The 21228-nt window shown below is 56.5% G+C and overlaps 2 protein-coding genes across 12 annotated transcripts in view; one reads left to right on the top strand and one right to left on the bottom strand.

The window, feature by feature from the left end:
- Window positions 1–16500, top strand: part of HDAC7 (histone deacetylase 7) — a 60209-nt gene extending 43709 nt beyond the window's left edge. For 9 of the 11 annotated variants that reach the window (XM_052705221.1, XM_052705220.1, XM_052705222.1 and 6 more), the window contains 24 exons: window positions 4751–4947; window positions 5637–5727; window positions 6485–6599; window positions 6760–6875; window positions 7032–7154; window positions 7628–7737; window positions 8086–8202; window positions 8405–8603; window positions 8799–9007; window positions 9266–9469; window positions 10009–10234; window positions 10643–10776; window positions 11207–11327; window positions 11441–11490; window positions 12717–12824; window positions 12961–13016; window positions 13237–13324; window positions 13596–13715; window positions 14055–14152; window positions 14246–14364; window positions 14542–14675; window positions 14882–14966; window positions 15204–15342; window positions 15683–16500. In XM_052705221.1, coding sequence (XP_052561181.1) covers window positions 4751–4947; window positions 5637–5727; window positions 6485–6599; window positions 6760–6875; window positions 7032–7154; window positions 7628–7737; window positions 8086–8202; window positions 8405–8603; window positions 8799–9007; window positions 9266–9469; window positions 10009–10234; window positions 10643–10776; window positions 11207–11327; window positions 11441–11490; window positions 12717–12824; window positions 12961–13016; window positions 13237–13324; window positions 13596–13715; window positions 14055–14152; window positions 14246–14364; window positions 14542–14675; window positions 14882–14966; window positions 15204–15342; window positions 15683–15728 — 3005 coding nt within the window. In that variant the 3' untranslated portion in view covers window positions 15729–16500. Of the gene's footprint in view, window positions 1–4750; window positions 4948–5636; window positions 5728–6484; window positions 6600–6759; window positions 6876–7031; window positions 7155–7627; window positions 7738–8085; window positions 8203–8404; window positions 8604–8798; window positions 9008–9265; window positions 9470–10008; window positions 10235–10642; window positions 10777–11206; window positions 11328–11440; window positions 12451–12716; window positions 12825–12960; window positions 13017–13236; window positions 13325–13595; window positions 13716–14054; window positions 14153–14245; window positions 14365–14541; window positions 14676–14881; window positions 14967–15203; window positions 15343–15682 lie in introns of those variants that run through there. The other 2 variants (XM_052705215.1, XM_052705218.1) reach the window with 2 other exon arrangements.
- Window positions 1–21228, bottom strand: part of LOC128091854 (cytochrome c oxidase assembly protein COX14) — a 161638-nt gene that overhangs the window by 112364 nt on the left and 28046 nt on the right. The gene's annotated exons all lie outside the window — the stretch shown is intronic.

Here is a 21228-nt window from a genome sequence, read left to right as displayed (position 1 = left end):
TTTGTGTGTGTGTGCGGTTTCTTATTTAAGTGTTTTTAATTTGAACAAATCCCCTCCGGCTGGCTTTTTTCTTTTTATTTTTTTTGTTCCTTGTGCGTGGCTCTGGAGAAGACCTTTTCCTTTTATTTCAGAGGAATGTTTTTAATCACATGCATTTTTCAACCCGGCTGAACTCTGAACCTTTCACAGCTAATCAGCAGAAGATGGGACAGGGTTTTCATGAAGTGCATTTAGCTGCAGCTCAGTGGGCTGTGTGAAGGCTGCCTGGTGCATGGCAGCGCTGCAGAACCTGGAGCTGAAGGGCTGCAAAGACCCGCAGCTTGCTTTGCTCCTTGCATTTGTACCATTTGCTTCTGCCTTTATTTCTCCTTTATGGAAGTGCAGCTCTTTGCCGACTGCTGCTCATGCCTGGTTAAAAAGCAGGGAATACCAAAGCAAAGATTTCTCGTTGCTTTTTCTTTCCACCTGAGGGTGGCTCTGTCCATCTTTTCTTTATGATGAGAGCGGTGAGGTGCTGGAACAGCTGCCCAGAGAGGCTGTGGATGCCCCATCCATCCCTGGAGGTGTTCAAGGCCAGGTTGGATGAGGCCCAGGGCAGCCTGGTCTGGTATTAAAAGGGAAGATTGGTGGCCCTCCTGCATGCGGCAGGGGGGTCGGAGATTCATCATCCTTGAAGACCCTTCTAACCTTGGCCATTCTGTGATCTGTGTGCAGCAGTGTGCTCACCCAGCACAGAGTGAGCTGCACCAACACTGCAGTAATGCACTCAGCCTGAGAAAGTCACTGCCACCCTGCGCACAGAGAGCGGGGGCAAGGTGGGAGAAGCCCCAAATCCAGTGCTCTGTGGGCACTTGCAGCAGGCATCACCCCAAGGAGGAGAGAGCAGAGAGAGCAGAGAAAGCAGAGGCTTCACTGCAGGGAAAAAAAAGCAGCAAGAGCAGCCTGGAAAATGCCTGTAACCCACACGGAACCACGTTCACGCTCGCCCTGCAGCTTTCCCAGGACCTGTTGCAATCTCCCCTTTCCGTGGAGGAAGGGTGTGGAGCTGCAGTGTGACCTGCACAGGTGGGGAAGGTTTGTGCAATGGCTTCGGTTGCCCTGGGCCATCGCCTCCACACGAGGCCCCACTGTTTTTTGCCTCCTTGGCTTCCTCCAAGCGCGCTGGCGGAGCAGCGCTTTCCTCCCTGCCACCTGCCTGCACCCGGTGACCCAGAAAAACAACCCTGGCACTGCGACGGCGGCACGGGGTGCCAACAGGGGCGATGCAGCGCCTTCACCCCCATTGCATGAGGGGTGCCGTGCTTGCATTGCACCCCGAAGACCCTCCTGGGCTCTCTGTGCCGTGCCACGCTGTGGTTTTGTGCAGGGGAAGCGTTGTGTCCTTGCACTGAGGCCGCCTCTGGCTGCGTTTTGGTGGCAGGGCGATGCGCTGAGCGCCGGCCTTCCCCTTCCCATGCGAATGTTCTGACAAACTAAAAATAATTCACAAAAAAAATAATAATAAAAAAAAAAATGTTGGCAGGCAAGAGAGGCCCCGAATCCTCCTCTTCTCTGGGAGCAGGATGCTGGCTTTGCCCTACCCAGCAGTGGATTTGGGTGTCGTTCCCTCTATGGGGTTTTCTGTCCCCTCGTGGTGCTTGCAGGGATCCCCAGGAGGATGCGAGGATGGGAGCAGCTCCCTGAGAGCCCTGGCAGTGCTGGGTTTGGCTGCAGGGCCCTTCCTTGGGGTGAAGGGAAGAGGAGGAGCGCACTGCTGGCCGCCTGCCTCCGTCATGTGGAGCTCCAGAGAGGAGCTGTGCGCTGTAGCTCTTGGCACACATCCCAGCTGCAAACCCCATGTGAATTCGAGCCACGGAGGGAGCTGATGGCTGAACCCAGCAGCCCCAAGGGAAGGAAAGGAGCTGCGTGGGGGCATCCGGAGCTGCAGGAGGGGTGGGTGGCAGCCCTGGGGTGCTGTGGGTCCCAGGGGGTGAGGCTGGGAAGCAGCTGTGCCCTGGCACTCGGTGTGCGGAGCGGTGCTGGTGCCTCTTGGCTGCAGGGATGCTCGACTGCCTTTTTCCTGGCTTGGGGCACGCAGTGAGGAGTTGTTTTTCTGGCTGCTGGCCTGCACGGCCTCCCTCCCGCTCCTTGCTTTGTGCTGCTTTGGAGTTTGTTTTTAAAAAGGCTCAAACAAAACCGCCCCTTTTCTGCCCTGGGTCGGCAGCTGATGGATGGAAGGGCTGTGCATGGAGCTCCCTCCTGGTGTTTGGAGCATCATACATGCAGGGAGGCTGCAACTGCTCTCAGAGCTCCCCTGGATGCCACCAGCAGCTGTGGGGATGGAGGCTGCAGCTCGCTGGGCTGCTCTGGTCCTCCCCATCCTCAGGGTGTTCCTGCACACACGCAGCTCTCTGTATCTCAGAGCCAAGCAATTATATTTGGAGTAACTCGTGTGATTTTGCTGATGCCTGAAATGTGTTGTTGCAAACAACGCCGCGACGCTGAAGAATAAATCTCCAGCAGAGGGAAACGAAGGGAGCTTTACCAAATCCTTTGTTAGTGTGCTGACTTGCCATCTGTTAACGTGGCTTTTTGTATAGGCAGCATAAAAGCAGGGCAGAGGAATTTGTATGGGAAAGTTGAGTGCTTTAATGAGTGGTCTCTCGCTCGGTGACTTTGCTACTGTGGCACACAGATTCTCGAGGGAAATCAGGGCCTTATTTCCCTGAATAGAATTATTTTGGAGGTGGACAGTGCAAGCACCTCTCAACAGTAATTGGCTGCTGTTACAATCAAACTATACACCGAGTTGCATTAATGCTGATCCTAACTCCTGTGCCTTGGTGGCGTGCAGCAGGATGGGCTGGATGGATGGGGCTGCAGATAGTGAGCATCCCTCTGTAGGGATGTGGGTGGGTGCTGTTACAAGTCCCCATCTCCCACCCTGAGGTTTGCTCATTACAGCCCATCCTTGTGCAGCTGCAGTGCATTGGGAGAGTGCTGCAGCCTTCCTCCCGCTGTGCATCCTCTTCCTCGCTGGGTCACGAGGAGCAGGGAGGAGGGAGCCTTATCGCTCCCATCCTAAAATCGCTGATGTTTAGCAGGAATGCAGGGATGGCTGGAGCTGGGAGATGGCTGGAGCTCTGCAGCCGCTCGGGCAGCAGAGGATGAGCTGTCAGCACTGTGAAGGATGTCAGTGTTTTTGGAACTGGAAGAGTGAAGCAAAGGGCAGAGAGCAGAGGAGAGGGGTCTTGTGGCTCGGGGTAACTTGTGTTGGTTCATCAAATGCATCTCAGTCTTAGTGTTTGTGCAGGGGGTCACAGCACACTCCCTCCAGCCCCAGGGCATAGGAGCTCAGCAGCATTCACCCTCCAGCTGTTATCTCCCATCACCCAGGCTGTAGCAATTAGAACTAATTAGCCAGAGACAAATGAAATCCCGGGTGGTTATCAAAGAGATGAAGAGAACCAGGTCAGACCCCCTCGTGGGGCTGGGAGCATCAGCTCCTACGGGTTGAATCTGGGAATGTGTATCTGGGGGTTTTGCTGTGTTGGGAAACATTTGCCCTATGGATCAGGGGCATTTTTCCCCTCTGGCACTGCAGGATGTCCTGGCAGTGCTGGGTTTCCCTGTTGCATTGCTGCATGACGGGGCTGAAGCCCGCAGAGATTTCTCCTGCAGTATTGCAGTTGTCAGCACAAGCTCCCTGATGCCGTTGAGGCTGAGATTTGCACAGTGCAGGGTGTGGTTCTCTGCCTATAAAAATAACATTTGCATTATGATCATTATTATTATTTTTAATTTGAGCTGCTTCACTACTTTAGAAAAACAATTAGTTCTCAGGCTGCAGTGGCTTTGTCCCTGCAGATGCATTACTGTGCAGTGGCTTTTAATTCTGGATTTCCTGCCCACCTGCTTGCTTCCAGCTTCTTTCATTCCTATGCTGCAGTGCCTGAAGCGTGGAGCTGCCTTGGCTGCGTGTTTTTTGGGATGCCATAGGTGCACTGGGGCTGTCTTTGCATCCTTTAGTCTTGTGCTTGCTCATCCCCTTTCCACCTGCAGATGCTGTGCTGCATGGAGCATCCCCAGCAAGCTGTGCTGGATGTGGCTGCTGTGGGGGTGGCAATGGGGTGGTTGCTGGGGGGCAAGCGATGTCCCACTGCCTCCATCTGGCCTGCAAGACTGTTCCCTCCGGCTCTGCTCCTGCAAATGGCTCCATCTGGCCTTCACTGAGGACTGCTCATATGGAGGCAGGGCTGCAGAGGTGGCATTGCTGCTTAGAGTCTGAACAATATTGCAGGTTGTAGGATTTTGTAGCAGCATTGCAGCAGTGCCACGCTGCAGGGTGTGAGCTGCAAGGCTTTGGGAGCTTTGTGGTAAAGGTCTCTTGCTGCAGTGGGTGCTTTAGTTTGTCTCTAGCGAGGGTTTGCCGAGGTGGTCTTGTGAGGTTGAAGGGGTTCCCTGTGCGAGATGGGAGCGCCTTCAGTTTGCAACACTGTGGTGTCAGGGCGAGCTGCCTGCAGCACTTTGGAGGCGCTCCAAGGGTGTATAACATACAGGATTTCTGCCTGGATGACGGAGGAGGCTCTCACGGGCAGCAGATGGGATGTGGCAAGCCCTTCTCAGCAGCAGCACACATTCCTCGCGGTGCCCTCCTGCACGTCGGGTTATCCTCATCCCCATCCCACTGCTTTCCCAAAGGTGGGAGGCACGGGAGGCCCCTCCGTGTGCTGCTCCTCACCCAGCTGCGCCCTGCTTTGTGTCCCAACAGCTGCTGTGACCCCGTGCACCTCGCCACGGGTGCCCCAGGCCGTCCCCATGGACCTGCGCATCGGGCAGCGTGTTGTCAAGCCCGGCTCCGACACGGCCTTGCTGGCTCTGAAGCACACGCAGCAGCTGCAGCACCAGCTCTTCCTCGCCAGCCTGCACCAGCAGCAAGTGGAGCAGCTCGCCCACCAGCACGTCAGGGTATGGGTACTAAAAAACCACTTTTTTGTCCCCTTGCAGGAGTAGAGTTGTAGAACCGTAGGATGGCTTGGGTTGGAAGGGTCCTTTCATCATCACAGAACTATAGAATGGTTGGGTTGGAAGGGACCTCAGAGTTCCCCTAGCTCACCCACTGCCCTGGGCTGCACCCACTCCTCCATCAGCTGTTCAGAGCCCCAGCCATGGCTGTGAGCACCTCCAGGGATGGGGCACCCACAGTTCTTGGGGCAGCAGTGCCAGGGCCTCACTGCTCCCTGAGCTATGAATTTCCTCTTCACATCTCACCTAAATCTCCCCTCTTTAAGTTTAAGCTGTTCCCCCCCCATCCCATCCTGCAAGAAGTCACTCTCCTTTCTATTTGTAAGCTCCTTTTAAGCACTGGAAGGCTGCATTGAATTCTCCCCAGAGCCTTCTCAGGGCTGAACCTTCTCAGTTCCCTCAGCCTTTCTCCATAGCAGAGGTGCTCCAGCCTCTGAGCATCCTTATGGCCTCCTCTGGACTGAGCATCTCTGGGAGACAAAGATGCACCCAGCAATGAAACAATTTATCACGTCCTTGTCAGCCCACTGGGTTTCCAAAAATGCTGTAACAGCCTTATTGCAGAGATGCTCCATCCCCGTGGCACAGTGTTTCAAGTCCCCTGGTGCTGACAGTGCCCTCTCCTCTCTCAGGTGACCATGGAGACCTCGCACCGTGAGGCAGAGCCCGGGCAGCAGGAGCAGGAGCTGCGGCAGATCCTCAATAAGGACAAGAGCAAAAGAAGTAAGAGCCTCAGTGTTTTCTGATGTCTGGCATCTCCTCCTGAGGAGGCAATTCCCCAAAATCAGGGGGACCAAGTTCACAGGGAGCGAGGGTAAAGCAGCTTCTAGCAGGGGCTCAGCAGACAGCGCTGCCCTTACCCAGGCCGCACACTGCATGCTCTTGGTTTGAGCATCTCTGTCGTGAGCATCAAAGAGCTTCAGGAAAAGAGTGTGGGGCAAGCCTGGATCCTTGTGAGCAGTGAGCTGCACCCTGGGACTCCCTGGCCAGGATTTGCGTCCTTCTTATTGATACCAGCCAAGTGGTGGCAATAGAGCCCTGCTTTGATGTTTCACTATGCCCAACAGCTACTGCAGTGCTGCAGCCCAACCCAGCTGTGCTTGTGCTGCCCCACTCACAAGGCAAGGCACAAATTGCCTTCCAGAGCTGGCAGACCCCAAGCCTGGTGCATAGGAGTTTTTAGGGGGTGCTGAGTGCTGGGCAGGAAGGTTTGCACCATGCAGGAGAGCAAACCTGCTGCTGCAATCTCCCTGCGCCATCTAGTGCCTGCTGCATTAGGAGCTTGCCGAGCTTTTGGAGGTGCAGAGCTCTTCAGAGATTGGAGTGCAGCTGTTCCCCGTTTCCATGAGCCTGCTGCCCACCTGCCCTTTGAGTCTGAGCTCTCAGGATGCTGATATTTTTCCAGTGATATTTTACCTGCTGAGGTGCAGGATAGGCAGGGCCGCATCAGCTGGAAATCATCGACATGTAACACCTGCAGGTGCTGTGGCCAGCACAGTGGTGAAGCAGAAACTGGCTGAGGTCATCCTGAAGAAGCAGCAGGCAGCAGCTTTGGAAAGAACCAGCAACCCCAACCCTCCAGCCATGCCATACAGGTAAAACAAGAGCACCCCGGATAATCTGACCCACCCAGCGTCAAGGGCAGCTGCTCAAGTTTGCCCTGCAATCCTTTTGATGGTGGGCTTGGATGAGTGGAGGCATGGCTGATCATCTCAGCAAAGAGGGAAGAATCTCTGATGAGGCTTTTCCCCATAGGTCTCTGGAGCCTCTGGATCCTGAAGGTCCTTCCCCTCCTGTACTCAGCACCTTCCTGTCCCCGGTCCCTAGCACTTCTCTTGATCCCCCAGAGCATTTTCCACTGCGGAAGACAGGTGAGGCTGGGGGCCAACACCATCTCACTCCTGCCCTGATGCCATTGAGCTCACAGCCAGGGGATGGCTGGAGACGAGAAGTAACCCCACCAAAGTCAGTCCAGCTTTGTCCTTACCCGTGGTAGGGCTGGGACTGACTGCCCTGTCCCCTCACAGCATCTGAGCCCAACCTGAAGGTGCGTTGCAAGCCCAGGAAGTGCCTGGACCGCCGCAAGAACCCCCTGACACGGAAGGAGAGCGCTCCCCCCTCTCTGAAAAGGAGACCACCTGAGACCATTGGTGAGGGCTTTGCCTCCGTGGGGAGAGCCTGGGAGTTCAGAGAGGCTGGAGCAGCCTGGGGTTGCATATAATGCCTGCTGTGGGGCTCCAAGGGAGAAATTAATGTCTCAGAGGCTTGGCAATTATTGGTGCCTTCTGTGGGGCACAGCCTGTGAGAGCAAGCTCTGTGCTGTGATGGTACAGGGGGTGGATGAGGTAGGGGAGGTTATTGCTGCAGCTGAATCGTGCTGATTTTTGGGCCCTTGATGGACCTGTAAGGCTGAAAGCATGCAAGGTCCTGAGCAAGCACAGCTGGCTAGGCTTCCTCCGTGGCCGGCTGCATCTCCAGCTTGCCACTTCACCAAGGAGAGTTTTGCCTCTAGCAGGCAAGCTGGGAATTGTTGGAAGGAGGGAGAGCTTTGCAGGGTTGGGGCAGGGCTGTGTAGCCCACTCTGGGTATGGGTGTTCATTTTCCCCTTTCTCTTTGCTCACAGATTCCTCCCCAAGCAGTAGCAGCACCCCTGTGTCCGGCTGCAGCTCTCCCAATGACAGCCTCCCTGCTGAGCACGGAGCTCTTCCCACTGCCTCCAGCATGGCCCACGAGGTGAGCTCCTCAGCTCTGCTCTCTCACCGCCACCCCAGGCTCAAGATGAGCTAGCATCCTCTCCGGGGACCCCGGTTTTGCACTGAGCTGCCCTTAGCCCAGCTGTTCCTGCATGGTGGGACCCTCTGCCCAGTGTGGTGATGTGCTGCCCTCCTCTGCAGCATGCCCTAGTGCTTTTCTAGTGCATGTGCTGTCTCTATATGGGTCCCTGGTGCCCCTGGCCCTGGGTGTTCTCGCAGATAGCTGGGACTTGGCCCCCCCACTTCTGCTGCCTGTCCTGAGCTGCTTGTCCCATGCTGAGCTCTGCAATTCCCAGAGCAGGAGACTGATGGATCGTGTTTGGTGCAGGCACCCCTGGCCCAGCGCCTGATGATGCAGGAGAGCTCCCTGGCCCAGTTTGCCTTGCAGAGTGCAGTCTCCCTTCCTGCCATCACACTGGGATTGCCAGCCACCACTAGTGCCAGGGTAGGTGACCTGGTTGTAGGAAACTCCCCAGACCTGGGCAGAGGGTTCCTGCAAGGCAGGCGGGGGGGATCTTGAGATTGTTGGGTGGGTGCCAGCCATATGCTGGCTCTGAGTAGTCTGAGGCTGCCTGTGGGTATGGGGAGGACGTGCCATCCCTTCTTTGTGCTGTGTCCCATTACTAATCCAGCCCTCCTCTCTGCAGGGAGATGCGGATCGTCGCCCTCTCTCTGGCCTGGCACACCGAGTGCCTGTGTTGAACGGGCCTGTCCTCACGGGCACACACTCACCCATGTTCATCCCTGCTGGCTTGGAACAGCACGAGGCTGGGAGCCCCTTGTCCCCTCGGCTCCAGCCTGTCATCATCCTCGAGCCCTCAGTCACCCACGCTCCACTTGTGGCAGGTAAGTGTTGAGCTGGGGGCAGGCAGTGGGGCCAGCAGCATTCAAGGCATAGCACTGAGCTTCCCTTGGGGCAGGCAGCCTTTCGGTTTCCCGTTTCTTGTCCACGAGCTGCAGCTGAGGAGATGGAAGACGTTGATCTTAGTGTCTGCCCAATAGACAAAGGAACACCTCATCTCTCCTTCCTTTCCCCTGCAGTGCCAGGTCTGGGGACAGTCCCCTTCTCCTTCGCCCCATCGCTCATCTCTGCAGAGCGCCTGTCGCTCCCAGGCCACCACAAACCACTGGGCAGGACCCGCTCAGAGCCCCTGCCCCAGAACCCCAAAGCCATCCAGCAGCAGCTGGTGTACCAGCAGCACCATGCCCAGTTCCTGGAGAGGCTCAAGCAGCAGACTCACCTGGGCAAGGTAAGCACAGAGCAACTGCATGGGGTACAGGAGGCAGTGGGAGAAGGATGCAGGATCGCAGCCTTTTCTGCAGGGCAGCAATTAGCTGATACCCAGGGCCAAGCCTGCATGCCGCTGCCTCGCAGCGAGCTGTGAGGCTCGTGCTCAGCTTCATTGGTTCCCATGTCCATCATTCTTGGGCTCTTGGGGTGCCTTGCTACCCCAAGCCTCCTCAGCCTGCCCTGTCCCCATCACCTCTGTGTGCTCACTTGCTTGCAGCGCATGGTGAAAACCAGCGAGAAGCCCCGGCTGCGGCAGATCCCCTCCTCAGAGGACATGGAGGCAGAGGGGATGGAGGCTGGGGCTGAGAGCAGCGAGCAGGCAAGGGCATGTGTGGAGCCTGCACGGCCAGGGAGCAGCGGGAAGGAGCCTGAGAGACCTCAGAAGATGCTGCAGCCTCAGGAGGAGCTCATCCTCCAGCAGGTAAGCAAGGAATGGCAGGGATGGGGCTGTAAGAAATGGAATTCTCCTCCTCTGTTCTTGCATTTCAGAGCACTTTTCTACGTCTCTTGGTGCCATGCGAAACTTTGCACGAACCCAGCAGTGTGCTGGTCATGGGAAAGTTCAGCTCAGATCCAGAGAGCTCTGTAAAGGACTGCAGTGTGGGTTGGGATGCAGGCACCACATCTTTCCCTTCCTCAGTCCAGAGGCGGTTGGCTAGGACAGGGATGTGATCAGAAGCCACCTCTGGTGCCAGCAAGGCTGGGCATCATCCCCAAAGTGCTGGCAACATCCCCCCGTTGTTGCACCTTGTATCAAGGCTGCCCAGCACTGCAGGACTGAGCCAGCAGAGAGCAGCAGATGCTGCCTCATACGTGCCAGCTCCTACGGAGCAGCTCCAAGTCATCCAGCATGGAGGGAGCTGTCACATCCAGATGCTCCAGAGGCATTCGCCTTCCTAGAAGGCTGCGTGTCACCCGATGCTGGATGGTGTCATGCTTACTGCCTCCTCTCTCCATCAGGCCTATCTCTGGGACCCCTACCAGCGTGTGCAGCACCAGCTCCTCAAACGGCAGCCCCTGGCTGACTCCCCCATGGTCCCGACCATCCTCGCAGGGCACAGACCCCTCTCCAGGGCCCAGTCATCTCCTGCCACGGCGACTGTTTCCCTCCCTGCTCAGGATACGACCTCCAAGGCGCTCTCCCTGCCGGTGCAGGAGCAGACCAGCAAGCCTCATTTCACAACAGGTAGGACATTGGCCCTGGTGGGGTTGCTCAGGGGCAGTTGAATGTCGCTCCCCATCTCTCCTGGACTCCTGAATTCCTGGGAGTACTCTGGCTGGCTGAGGAAGGCATGAGAGTTCCCTTCTCCTCACCTAAGGTGATTTTCCAAGCAGAATTTGCCCTTCTGGCCCCACATCTGCCTTCCTGCTTGTTTCAAGGGATTGGTTTAACTTCGTAGGCATCCAGGACAGCATCAAAAGCCTTAGGGCGGAGGCTCACATGGTTTTGATGAAGATGTTTTCATTCAGACTGAATAACTAAGAGTGTTTTAGGTCCCAGCCCTGGAAAGGGGCAGCATTAGGGTTGGCAGCACTGAGAACTGGGCATCCGGTTTGGTCTGAGGATGACAGCTCTTCTTGGATGTTGTTGCAGGACTGGTTTATGACTCGGTGATGCTCAAACACCAGTGCTCCTGTGGTGACAACAGCAACCACCCAGAGCACGCGGGTAGGATTCAGAGCATCTGGTCCCGACTGCAGGAGAGGGGTCTGCGCAGCCAGTGTGAGGTGAGGAGGAGGGGAGGGGATGCTGCTACAAGCAGATCTTGTGCTATAAAGAGCTGATGGGGTGTCCTGCTCCCACCTCCACTCCTTTTGTTCCCAGATCTTCCCGGCCTGTTTATCCAAACAACAAAAGGGAAAGGGGCTTGCATTTTGGCTGTTGCTGACACTGGTGTGACCGTGCCCATGAATTTGCTGTGCTGGAAGATGGGTACAATCCCTGCTGAGATAGGAATGAGGTGTTTTGCCAGCTTGGGGGACACCAGTGTCAGCTCTCATCTGTTAGAAGGCTTGCCCAGATCTAGCAGGACTGACTTTGAGCCATAGAGGGTTCTACAACTGTAGGAAAACAGTGCTGGTATTTCCTGTCTATCCATGGGAGGGGAACACGTGTCCCATCCCAGAGTGGCTCAGTCACAGCCCCTGTGCCCTGCAGTGTCTGCGGGGACGCAAGGCCACCCTGGAGGAGCTGCAGTGCGTCCACACCGAACGCCACGTCTTCCTCTATGGCACCAATCCCCTCAACCGCCTGAAACTGGACAATGGGAAGCTGGCAGGTGAGCCCCCATCTGCACCCACTGCTGTCCCTGTGCTGCGTGCCCTTGTCTCCCTGTTCCCTGGCTGTTCCCTGGCTCCATGGCTCTGAATCCACCTTGTCTCCTCATTGCAGGGATCCTGTCACAGCGGATGTTCGTCATGCTGCCCTGTGGAGGGGTGGGGGTAAGTGCTCCTTCTTTGCTCAGGGTGTTTTTGGATGGGGTTGCTCATTTCTGGGGCCTCTCTCGCGGGCCTGAGTGGAGAGGGAACTCCCAAAGCCATCGGGCTGCTCTCAGCCCTCAACCCTGTGTGTCTGTGGGGTGTCCTGATGGAGCTCAGAGCCTTGAGGTGACTGGGGTAGAAGCTGGTCTGTGGCCTCTCTGTAGGGAGAATGGACTCAGCCCAAGCAACAACAGCCTGCATGTGAACACAGGAAAATGTCCCAGCCTCCCTCAAATGGGAGCAGGATATCGTTGTAGCACAGCTTCCCGTTATCCTTGGGAGCATCTTGAATCAGGCCCTTTGCAGACCCTTCCCCCAGGGAACCCTGCTACCACAAACCCCTTGCAGCCTCATCTGAGAGCCAAAGGCTTTAGGAGGGAGCAGATCTGTGGGACGGATGGGACCCCAGCTGCGTGCAGGGTGTCCCATGTCCCAGTGGGATGGCCAAGGTGCAGTGTGGGCTTCCACCAGGGGCATGGACAGTGGCATGGGGACATCAGCTTTCCACTTCTCTCCGGACATTTCTGTGGCCTCTCCTCTCAGAGCTTGCTGCCCTGGTTTTCTCTCCATTCATTGCATTCTCCTCTCTTCCTCTCTCCCCGTCTCTGTCCTTTTTTCTCTCTCTCTCTTTCAGGAAGGGTCTCACCCCATGCCTTCCTGCTGCCTCTTCTGGTTCTTCTCCTCTCCTTGCCCCCGCTGCTGGGCACCAGCTCTTCTCAGCCTCGTTTACATCCACTTTCCCTGCTCTGCCTCCCCCCCTGCCCTCCTCTCGCTGCCCCCTCGAGGGGCAGAGGGGAGAATTTGAGTTGCACACATGGAGTTGATCAGAAGAGACTTGAGTTTTCCGGCTCTGGCTCAGCCCTTGACGTGATCCTGATCAAACCAAGATGTTTGGTTAAACAATAAAATAAGATAAAGAAGGTAACGAGCGTTTTCTCAGTCACTCCTTCTAGCCCCTGGGTGCAGGGTGAGTTGCTCCACGTGCAGAGCTTTCCCTGGGGAACAGGGTAGGAGCTGTTACCCTGACTGCAGTCCCCAAGTGGCCACCGTGGAGCTGAGGAGCTTGCCCCATGTGTGCAGGGTGGCCCAGACTTCATCCTCTGAGCAGGGTGACTGGCAGAGAGCGTGGCTTCCCCAGCTCAGGTGCCCTTGTCCCCATCCCTGTCTGACTGTTCCCTTGCTTGCAGGTGGACAGTGATACCATCTGGAATGAGCTGCATTCCTCCAATGCAGCCCGCTGGGCCGCAGGCAGCGTCACCGAGTTGGCCTTCAAAGTGGCCAGCAGGGAGCTGAAGGTAGGGAGATTGGCCTGAGGGGACTGAAGGTCCCACCGGTTTGGCACTGAGTGTCCCTGCAACAGGAGTGGCTTGCTGGGGTGTGATTTTGGAGGCAGCAGTGATGGATGTCCTCATGGATTTTTTTTGTCCCCAGAATGGTTTTGCTGTGGTGCGGCCGCCCGGACATCACGCAGATCCATCCACTGCCATGTAAGAACCCCTTCCCAAAGGGGTGGTGTAGGGGAAGCCCCAAAATCCAGGTCGACACAGGGTCCTCCAAGGGGTGATAACACTAATTGTGCCCTAATAACAGCCCCAGGACCCTTCTGTACCCAGACCAAGGGGGGAAGGGAGGCAGAGCCCATCCTTTGGTGTGGGAAGGGTGCTCAGGGGGTCATGGTGCTGACCAGCTCCACCTCCCTCTTTGCAGGGGGTTCTGCTTCTTCAACTCGGTGGCCATTGCCGCCAGGCAGCTGCAGCAGAAAGGGAAACTCAACAAGATCCTCATAGTGGATTGGGTAAGTCGCTCCCGTCCCTCAGCAGGTTCTTGTGCTTCCCCAGGACATCCCAGCTCTGATTTGGGGCTAGATTTGAGAGTAGAGAATCCTCTACTGGCTGCAGGAACGTGGCTGGGATCTCCCTGACATGTCAGGATGGGGGAATGGGACCAGATCTGAGACAGGAGAGCGTGAAACAGGGCAGAGACCGAGGTGCTTTTAGCTCCATTGGGCTGCAGGACAGCTTCAAGTCTGCAAAAAGGAGCCCTCACACCATTTTTTCCCCCCGTAGGATGTTCACCACGGCAATGGGACCCAGCAGATCTTCTACAGAGACCCCGATGTTCTCTACATCTCTTTGCATCGTCACGACGATGGAAACTTCTTCCCTGGCAGCGGGGCTGCTGATGAGGTAAAAAGCACAGACAGACCCCAAGATCCATGCAGCTCTGCTCTGGGGAAGCCCCTTGGTTCAGTGCTGGGGCTGTCCTGCAAGTGGGAGACCCCAAGGAAGTATCCAGCCCCTCCAGCACCAGGCAGAGGTCTCCACGGAAGCTGGTTTCCATTGCTTTGCCTTAATGCAGGGTTGGGGTCTCCTATTCCCAGAGTGTAGGACATGGTGAAGCATGGGACTGCCTGCCCTTTGCTGATGGTTATGAGGATGAAGAGGGGATCTGACCCATGCATGGGTGGAGAATGAATCCCTGCAGGCCACATCCAGCCCTTCACCATCATCCTTGCTCTCCCCCAGGTTGGTGCTGGCCCTGGTGAGGGATTTAATGTCAACATAGCCTGGACTGGAGGCCTTGACCCCCCCATGGGTGACCCTGAGTATCTGGCGGCTTTCAGGTACTGCTTTCTGCATTCCTCTGCATTTTCCCCATCTTCAGGCCAAGCCAACCCTCAACACCTCTTACTACTTGTTCTTTTTCACCCTGACAGGACAGTGGTGATGCCAATCGCACACGAATTCTCCCCTGACGTGGTGCTGGTATCAGCTGGCTTCGATGCAGCTGATGGCCACCCACCACCCCTGGGCGGCTACAAAGTCTCTGCTAAATGTAAGGAGGTGCAAGCAGCACCGTGAGCTCTTCCCATTGCCCAGCTGGGCTCTGGGGCTGGCAGCTCCTCACGGAGCACAGGGACAGCTCTGAGGTTTTCTGGCACAGCAGAGGGGGCTCTTTCCCCACTGCGTTGGGCAGGGAGGCTGATGGCTGCTCCTTGGATTTCCTGGGCAGGTTTTGGCTACATGACCAAACAGCTGATGAGCCTGGCTGGGGGAGCCATCGTCCTGGCACTGGAAGGAGGCCACGACCTCACAGCCATCTGCGATGCATCCGAAGCCTGCGTGTCAGCCTTGCTGGGCAATGAGGTGAGAGCCAGGACCCCCCAGGAGGGGGCTGTGTCCCCCCTGTAGTGGAGCTTTGGAGAATCTGCGCTCCCAGCCTGGTTGTTGGGACCTGTTGGGTGCACTGGGAGCGATGGGAGCAGGGTGGAAGTGTGGGTTGTGGCTGTGAGCCCAGCCCTGGCTGCAGCTCTTTCCCTTTGACCCCCCCCCCCCTTCTCTCCCCTTGGCAGCTGGACCCTCTCCCAGAAGAAAGCATGCGGCAGAAGCCCAATGCCAACGCCGTGCGCTCCTTGGAAGCGGTGATCCAGGTCCAGAGTGAGTGTCCCACAGCTGGGAGGATGATTTAGCATGGATGGCCCAAGCTTTGCCATTTCCTCCTCTGTCCAGGGAAAACCACGCAGGGAATACTGCGTGAAGCACTTTGGTGGAACCCTCCTCCATCCTCCTCCTCCTCCCTGGAGGGGGGATGATGCCCCTTGCATGCATTCACATGGAAAGCCACCTAGGCCACCCCTGTCCCAACATCTGTCCTGACCTTTGCTTCCCCTGCAGGTAAATACTGGGTGGCTGTGCAGCGCTTCGCCTCCAAGCTGGGCTGCTCCTTCCTGGAGGCTCAGCACCACGAGGCAGAAGAGGTGGAGACGGTCACAGCCTTGGCCTCCCTCTCGGTGGCTGTGATGGTGGAGAAGAGGTAATGCTCGTCATCAGTCTTGGGACGTGCAGGTGGCCCACAGTGTGCCAAGCTCTGGGCCTCGGGGATGCTTGGTGTCACAGGGGTGGCAGCAGGGGGTTGGTGTCCCGCAGCCCGGTGAGCTGCTGGGAGCTCTGGGTGATGCTGGAGGCAAACTGGTCTCAGGGAGTGGGAGGTGGATATTGAGCCCATTCTCTTCACTGGGAGCTCTGGTCCTGTAACCCTGTCATCCTGGGCAGCAGGACTAGAAGCTGGATGTGCCAGGTGATCTCTCGGTGCTGAAAAGAATGCGTTGTGTTGGGAAGAGCAGGTCTCATCTCACGTTGCTGTATTTCTCCAGGCCACAAGATGAGCCTATGGAGGAGGAGGAGCCCATGAACCAGTGATGAGCGGTGATGTTCTCTGCTCCCCTGCTTCCAGGACGTGGTTGGACTCTTCCCGAGCCCAGTGCTCGCTCTTCACTCCTGGCTTCCCATTTGCCACTCACTCCCTGAGTCACAGTCCTGAAGGGGGCTGGACCTTTGGCTGCCACGCATCCAAGAAAGGATGCTCCTGCAGCCACCCTGGAGATGGCCTCCTGCTCGGGACAGATGGAAAACATCAACCTCCCTCTGCACAGCACGGTGCTGCCATCCTACACTGTGCCTGCAATCAATCCCCAACCTTCAGAACCCGAAATCTTTCTTGGGGATGTGCAAGAGGCCGCCGGCCCTCTGGTGCAGACCTGCCCTTCTCCTGAGATCTTCCTCATGTTTGGGGAACGGGTGGGTGTTGGGATGGATGTTGTGGCCACACCATCAGAACTGCACCCAGAGCTCATCTGCAGTCAGCTGTGCCTTGGAGCAGCAGCCCTCTGTCTTGCTTGAGAGGGACAGGCTCTCAGAGGCCTCCCCAGTGCTCCTCTTCCTCTCCGGTAGGGCACGAGGTGGGAGCAAGAGTGCCAGTGCTATGGGCTGTGACCTCGTTCTGCACAGGAAGGGTTTGGAAAGCATTGGATGATGCACCCATTGCTTTGCAGCTGGGGAAGAGCAAAGGCTGGAGTGCCTGCAGTGCCCAGGATTGCACCCGTGGGACATCTTAACCACTAACCAGAGAGCAAACCCTCTGGTGCTGGGGCTCTGATTTGCACTATATACATATGAGATGTGCTAATGTGAACCTTATGTACTCTTCTTTCCTTGGGAATTTTGGGAACAAACACCTGTGTGTGTGTGGATGTGTGTGTGTGGACATTACCAAGGTGCCTTGAGCCCTTTCCAGCGACCCGCTGGCCTGAGGATCTGTGTCCCTGCAGTCCCTGGCTGTCTTCCAGTGTCCCCTTGGAGGAAGTGGCACCCGGTGCCCACCTTCCAGTGACTGCACCCATTTCTCCAGCTGAGATCAGATCCAGTCCTGGCCACCCTCTGCTTGGAGCTCAGCTCCCCAGGGACCCCCAGAGTTCCCCATCTGGGTTGTACTGGCATGGCAGAGGTGTGGAGTCAGGCCTCCCCAAGTGCTGCATCCATCTGGATTTGCCTTCTTCCCCTCTCATAATGCAACAGAGCATCCTCACCCCAGGAGCCTCATCCTTCCCTGTGTCCCCCATTGGGCTCTGGGTGTCACAGCAGGGTTTGTGGACAGTTAGGACTGGGGAGAAGAGGATGGATGGGGTGCTGAGCTCAGGTGGCAGCCAGGCTCCATCTGCAGGCACAGGGAGGAAATTTTGTATTAAAAAAAAGAAAAGAAAAAGAAAGAAAGAAAGAAAAAAAAAAAAGATCTTGGAAGAATAAACATTTAATTGTCTCAAACTGCCCGGAGCTTTGGGAGAGGGTGTGAGATGGGGTGGGTGATGAGGGGAGAAGTCACTGTGTCACTGCGCTCTTATGCACTGTGGGTGTCCTCTGTGACATGAGGACAGGAGGGGGACAACACAACGCAGTGGGTTGCAGAGCACCCCAAAGCCCTCCTTGTTTTCTCTGGAGTCCGTTGGGGTGGATGCTGTTCCCCAATGCTGGGATGCTGGCGAGGGGCAGGAGCTGTTGCTTGTCCAGCGTTGGGATGCATGAGTGTGTCCCCAACCCAAGGTCACACGCCAGGCTGACCCTACAACCCCTCACTGCACCCCATCTCCTCCCTGCACAGAGCCCTGCAGCCCCATTGCCTCCATCCCCGTCCTCAGCCCCTTTTCTCCCCATGGATCCCAGGTGGGTTCGTGCCACACTGAAGCCACCATTATGGGTGCAGCCCACAGCAGGCAGAGGGGACGTTGCCTGGGCTTTACCCCCAACCCAAACTCGGTGCCATGTGCCCTATAGCCCAGGCTCCATCTGTGGGTGCAGCCGTTGGAGGAGGTGCCCCAACAAACAGCTTCCTTCTCCCTTCCTTTGGGCCCCCAGTATGGCCTGGACCCCAACCCTTCAGCCTTGGCAGGGGGACCCCAAACTGACACCAAACTCCATTGGGTTTGCTGCTGGAGAGCATCAGCCCAGGGACCAAAGCCCCAAACTGCTGTTTCCTAACAGCTGGAAATGGGGCTGAGGATCCCACGATGGACATCTCTGCACCGTCCCCATGGAAATATTACTAATGACAACATTAGTTTTAATCATTTTTAAAGGATGCTTCACCCCCCCAATCCCTTTTTTTTTCTCTGAATGAAGGTTGAAAGCTCCGCGCTCTCCTTAACAAAGAGGCTCCCTTTGATTTTTAAAGCATGTTTTATTTTATTTTGTAAAGAAAATGTCTATTGCCAAAGGCAGCTTCGTTCTCCAGGCGGCGCCGTCGATAATTTGAACAGGATTTGCTATTTTTGAAGGTCACTCCCATCTTTCCATTGGCTGCAGTCACACCTCCCCGGGTTGGGGAGCCCACGTTGTACATAGAAATAGAGGGTTCTATTGGAAAGTAAAGGTGACGTGAGCTCACTGTCACCTTCCATTGGGTCCTTCGGTGTGCTGGATCACTGATGGGAAGTCTTGCTGCTGCTCAGAATACACCTCTCCCATTCATTAGGGTTGCACCCCGCTCAGCTTTGCTGCTTCAGATGCCCAAAGCAGCCGAGCACCCACGCTTGCAATTGGGAATGGGGAGGACGCACAGCAGTGCCCACGGCTGCAGCATTTCCTTAGGAAACAAAAAGCCCAAACCCCAGAAAACTGTCCTGCTTTGGGGAATTGCTCTGCAGGGCTGGCTGTTTGCTGCATGGGATGGAACCCGACGGCAGTCCAAGCATTGCTCAGTCCCAAAGTGTTCTCCCCACTGCAGGGGCTGCTGCTCACAGAGCAGAACCATACAGCACTCTGCTCCATCACAGGACAATTTGCTCCTTGGAGAGTTGATGTGCACCATCTGGATGCGTTGGTTCCAAGCAAACCTGCCAGGTTCCTGGGTTGGGTCTCAGCCCCACATGTTGGGTTGGGAAGGGGCTGCCAAGGAGCTGCTGATGGGGGGAGGTCGTCGGCTCCCGGGGTCCTGTGGGGAGATATGGGGTCAGCCCGAGGTCACTGTAGGGTTGTTCAAACCCCGTGGCAGTGGGGATGCGGCTTTGGTTGCCAGCTCCTATGTGGGTGTTTCGTATTGCCAGCTTTGCCCAGACCTTGCATGGGAAATGCGCCCGCAGCTGATCCTGAGACTGGGAGCAAATGGGTGAGGGCTGCAGCTTTAACCCCAACACACCTCTGTGGGAGTGCAATGAGGAGGAAAGCAGCCGAGCATCCCCACGGGAAAGGCAGCACTGCCCCATGATGATCCATCCCCTCTCCAACCCAGTGCCCAAAAGGGGTGACACCGGAGAGGACCCCCATAGGCAGGGAGGTCTGCAGAGACGTGGTGCTGCTGTGAGGTCCTGGGGTGGGCAGAGCTCCTTCCTCCCCACTTTGCTCCTGGTTTTTCTCCTTGCACAGTGGCTGAGCCCTTTGGCTCTGCAGAGCTTGGAGAGGAATAAATCACACCTGCACCATATCCCAGTCCTGGCACCGGCTGAGCTGATATTGCAGGGCTGGGAGCAGGGGTGGCAGTGGGATGGGTGCAGGGATGGCAGAGGAAGGGCTGCAGCGTGGTGTTGGGCTCAGGGCTGCATTTGAGGCTGGCAGAGGGGACACAGAGGGAACAATAACGCCAAAGCGTGAGAAGAGATCAGTCCCATTGCTCTGAGCTGTGGGGGTACCATTAGGAAATAGGTTGGGACTTTGGCAGGGCTCAGATGATGGGATCCTCCAAGGCTGTGCCCCCCTCCATCTTTCCAGGGGCTTCATTCCAGCACGGAGCACTGGGAACCACGGGGCTGCCCTCCCACCAATGCATGAATGCATCGCAGTGCATAGAAAAGCACACCTCCCTCAGCTCCCAGGTGTGCTGCGGACACTTTGGGGATGAAATACGGGCTCCGTTCAAAGGGGTTCCTCCGAGCTAAGTGAACACAGCTGAGAGGCAGCGAGTGGGACTGGGACACAGCAGCACTGCGGTGTGGGCAGGGCTGGCTGTGATTGGAGCGCTGCTTTCACTTTAACGACCCCTGCCTGGCGATGGAGAGGGGGCTGTTGGCTCCTTCCGACTTTAATAGAAAGGTGGAAGGTGTTTTATTTTTTTTTTGCTGGGGGGAAGCTTTTCTAGCAGTGAAATGAATGGAGACCTGTCCATGTTCTCTCCCATGGCTCTGAGGAAGGACGCTGTCACACCTCAGCTGACAAACCTGGCTCGTGTGGGGCTCACTGTGGGCTCTGCCTCTTCATGACACCCAACGTGGCTGAGGGGTAAAGCTGTCGCTGAGCTGAGGGTTTGTGCTGTGACATCTCTCATGTGGGGCAGCAGCTGCTCCCCAAAGCCCTGGTGGCAGTGTCCTAAAGATGCCACGGCGATGCCACGCGGGCTCTGTGCTCATCAGAGAGAACTGCAGCCCTTGGAGGAACAATTCATCCCGAGCCCACCCCACACTGCCTGCAGGAGCAAGGAGCAACAGAACCCTTTTGGAGAGAGGACACATCCCAAAACGCAGCCCTCCAGAGCGGCTCCTCTCTGCACACATCCCTCCCCAGCCTTTTGGTTTCGCTTTCTGCTTAATTACGGCCTGGCAGACGCAGTGTGTGAGAGCAAACGGCTGTGCCATGGGCTGTTGCATCAGCACTGCCCCTCTGCAGCTCCCACAGCTGTGGGTTTGGACATAGAGCTGCTTGCTTTGGGGCTCAGCACGAACCTGAGGCCTTTCCGAGTTGGTGACAGAGTCCATGGGCTGATCCGTGTCAGAGCTTCAGGGCTTCAGGGCTTTGGGGAGCGCTCCAGATGCGTGGAATATTCTTTCCCCATCATAACCAGCACACCCAGAGCAACGTGTTTACAGGCCCAACCCCATGCAATGCTCTGCATAGGCAGCATCCTGCGCTGGGATCGCAGAGCTTACCCACCCCAGCAACGGGACCCATTGGGAAACACGATCCCTAGGCACAGATTTCACAGCATTCGGGCAATTCCTCACCCCTCATGTAGAACCAAATCGGGGCGGATGCTGCAGCCCTAAGCAGAGAAGGGCGCAGATGAGCCCCGTGGTGCCTTCAGTGCGTTTTGACACCGCTTTCAATGCATGTTCTGAACAGAGCAGAGTGGGGAAACTGAGCTCTCCCCGAGCTCCTTTCATGCCCAGCCACGTTAATTCCGTGCAATGAGACGTATTTATAAATAAAAGAAGATGAAACGTCCGCCCGACAAAGCAGACTCCGAGCGAGAGCAACAGTCCCCAAAGGGAAGATTTATCCAAGGTCTTTCAAGATAGACAATTAAGTGAAGGCACCGCGAGAGAGACGATAAATCCGGGGAGACAAATGAAGGGCACAGAATCTCACCCTCCCAGCTCCTCCAGCCTCCCCCCCTCCTCTCCCCACTTTGTGCTTCCAGCCTCGTTTTCTCCTCCAGCAA

Source organism: Tympanuchus pallidicinctus, unplaced genomic scaffold, assembly GCF_026119805.1.
Source record: "Tympanuchus pallidicinctus isolate F22 unplaced genomic scaffold, pur_lepc_1.0 scaffold53, whole genome shotgun sequence".
NCBI lineage: Eukaryota > Metazoa > Chordata > Aves > Galliformes > Phasianidae > Tympanuchus > Tympanuchus pallidicinctus.
Note: the sequence above shows the minus strand (reverse complement) of the source record. Positions and strands in the feature narration are given on the sequence as shown.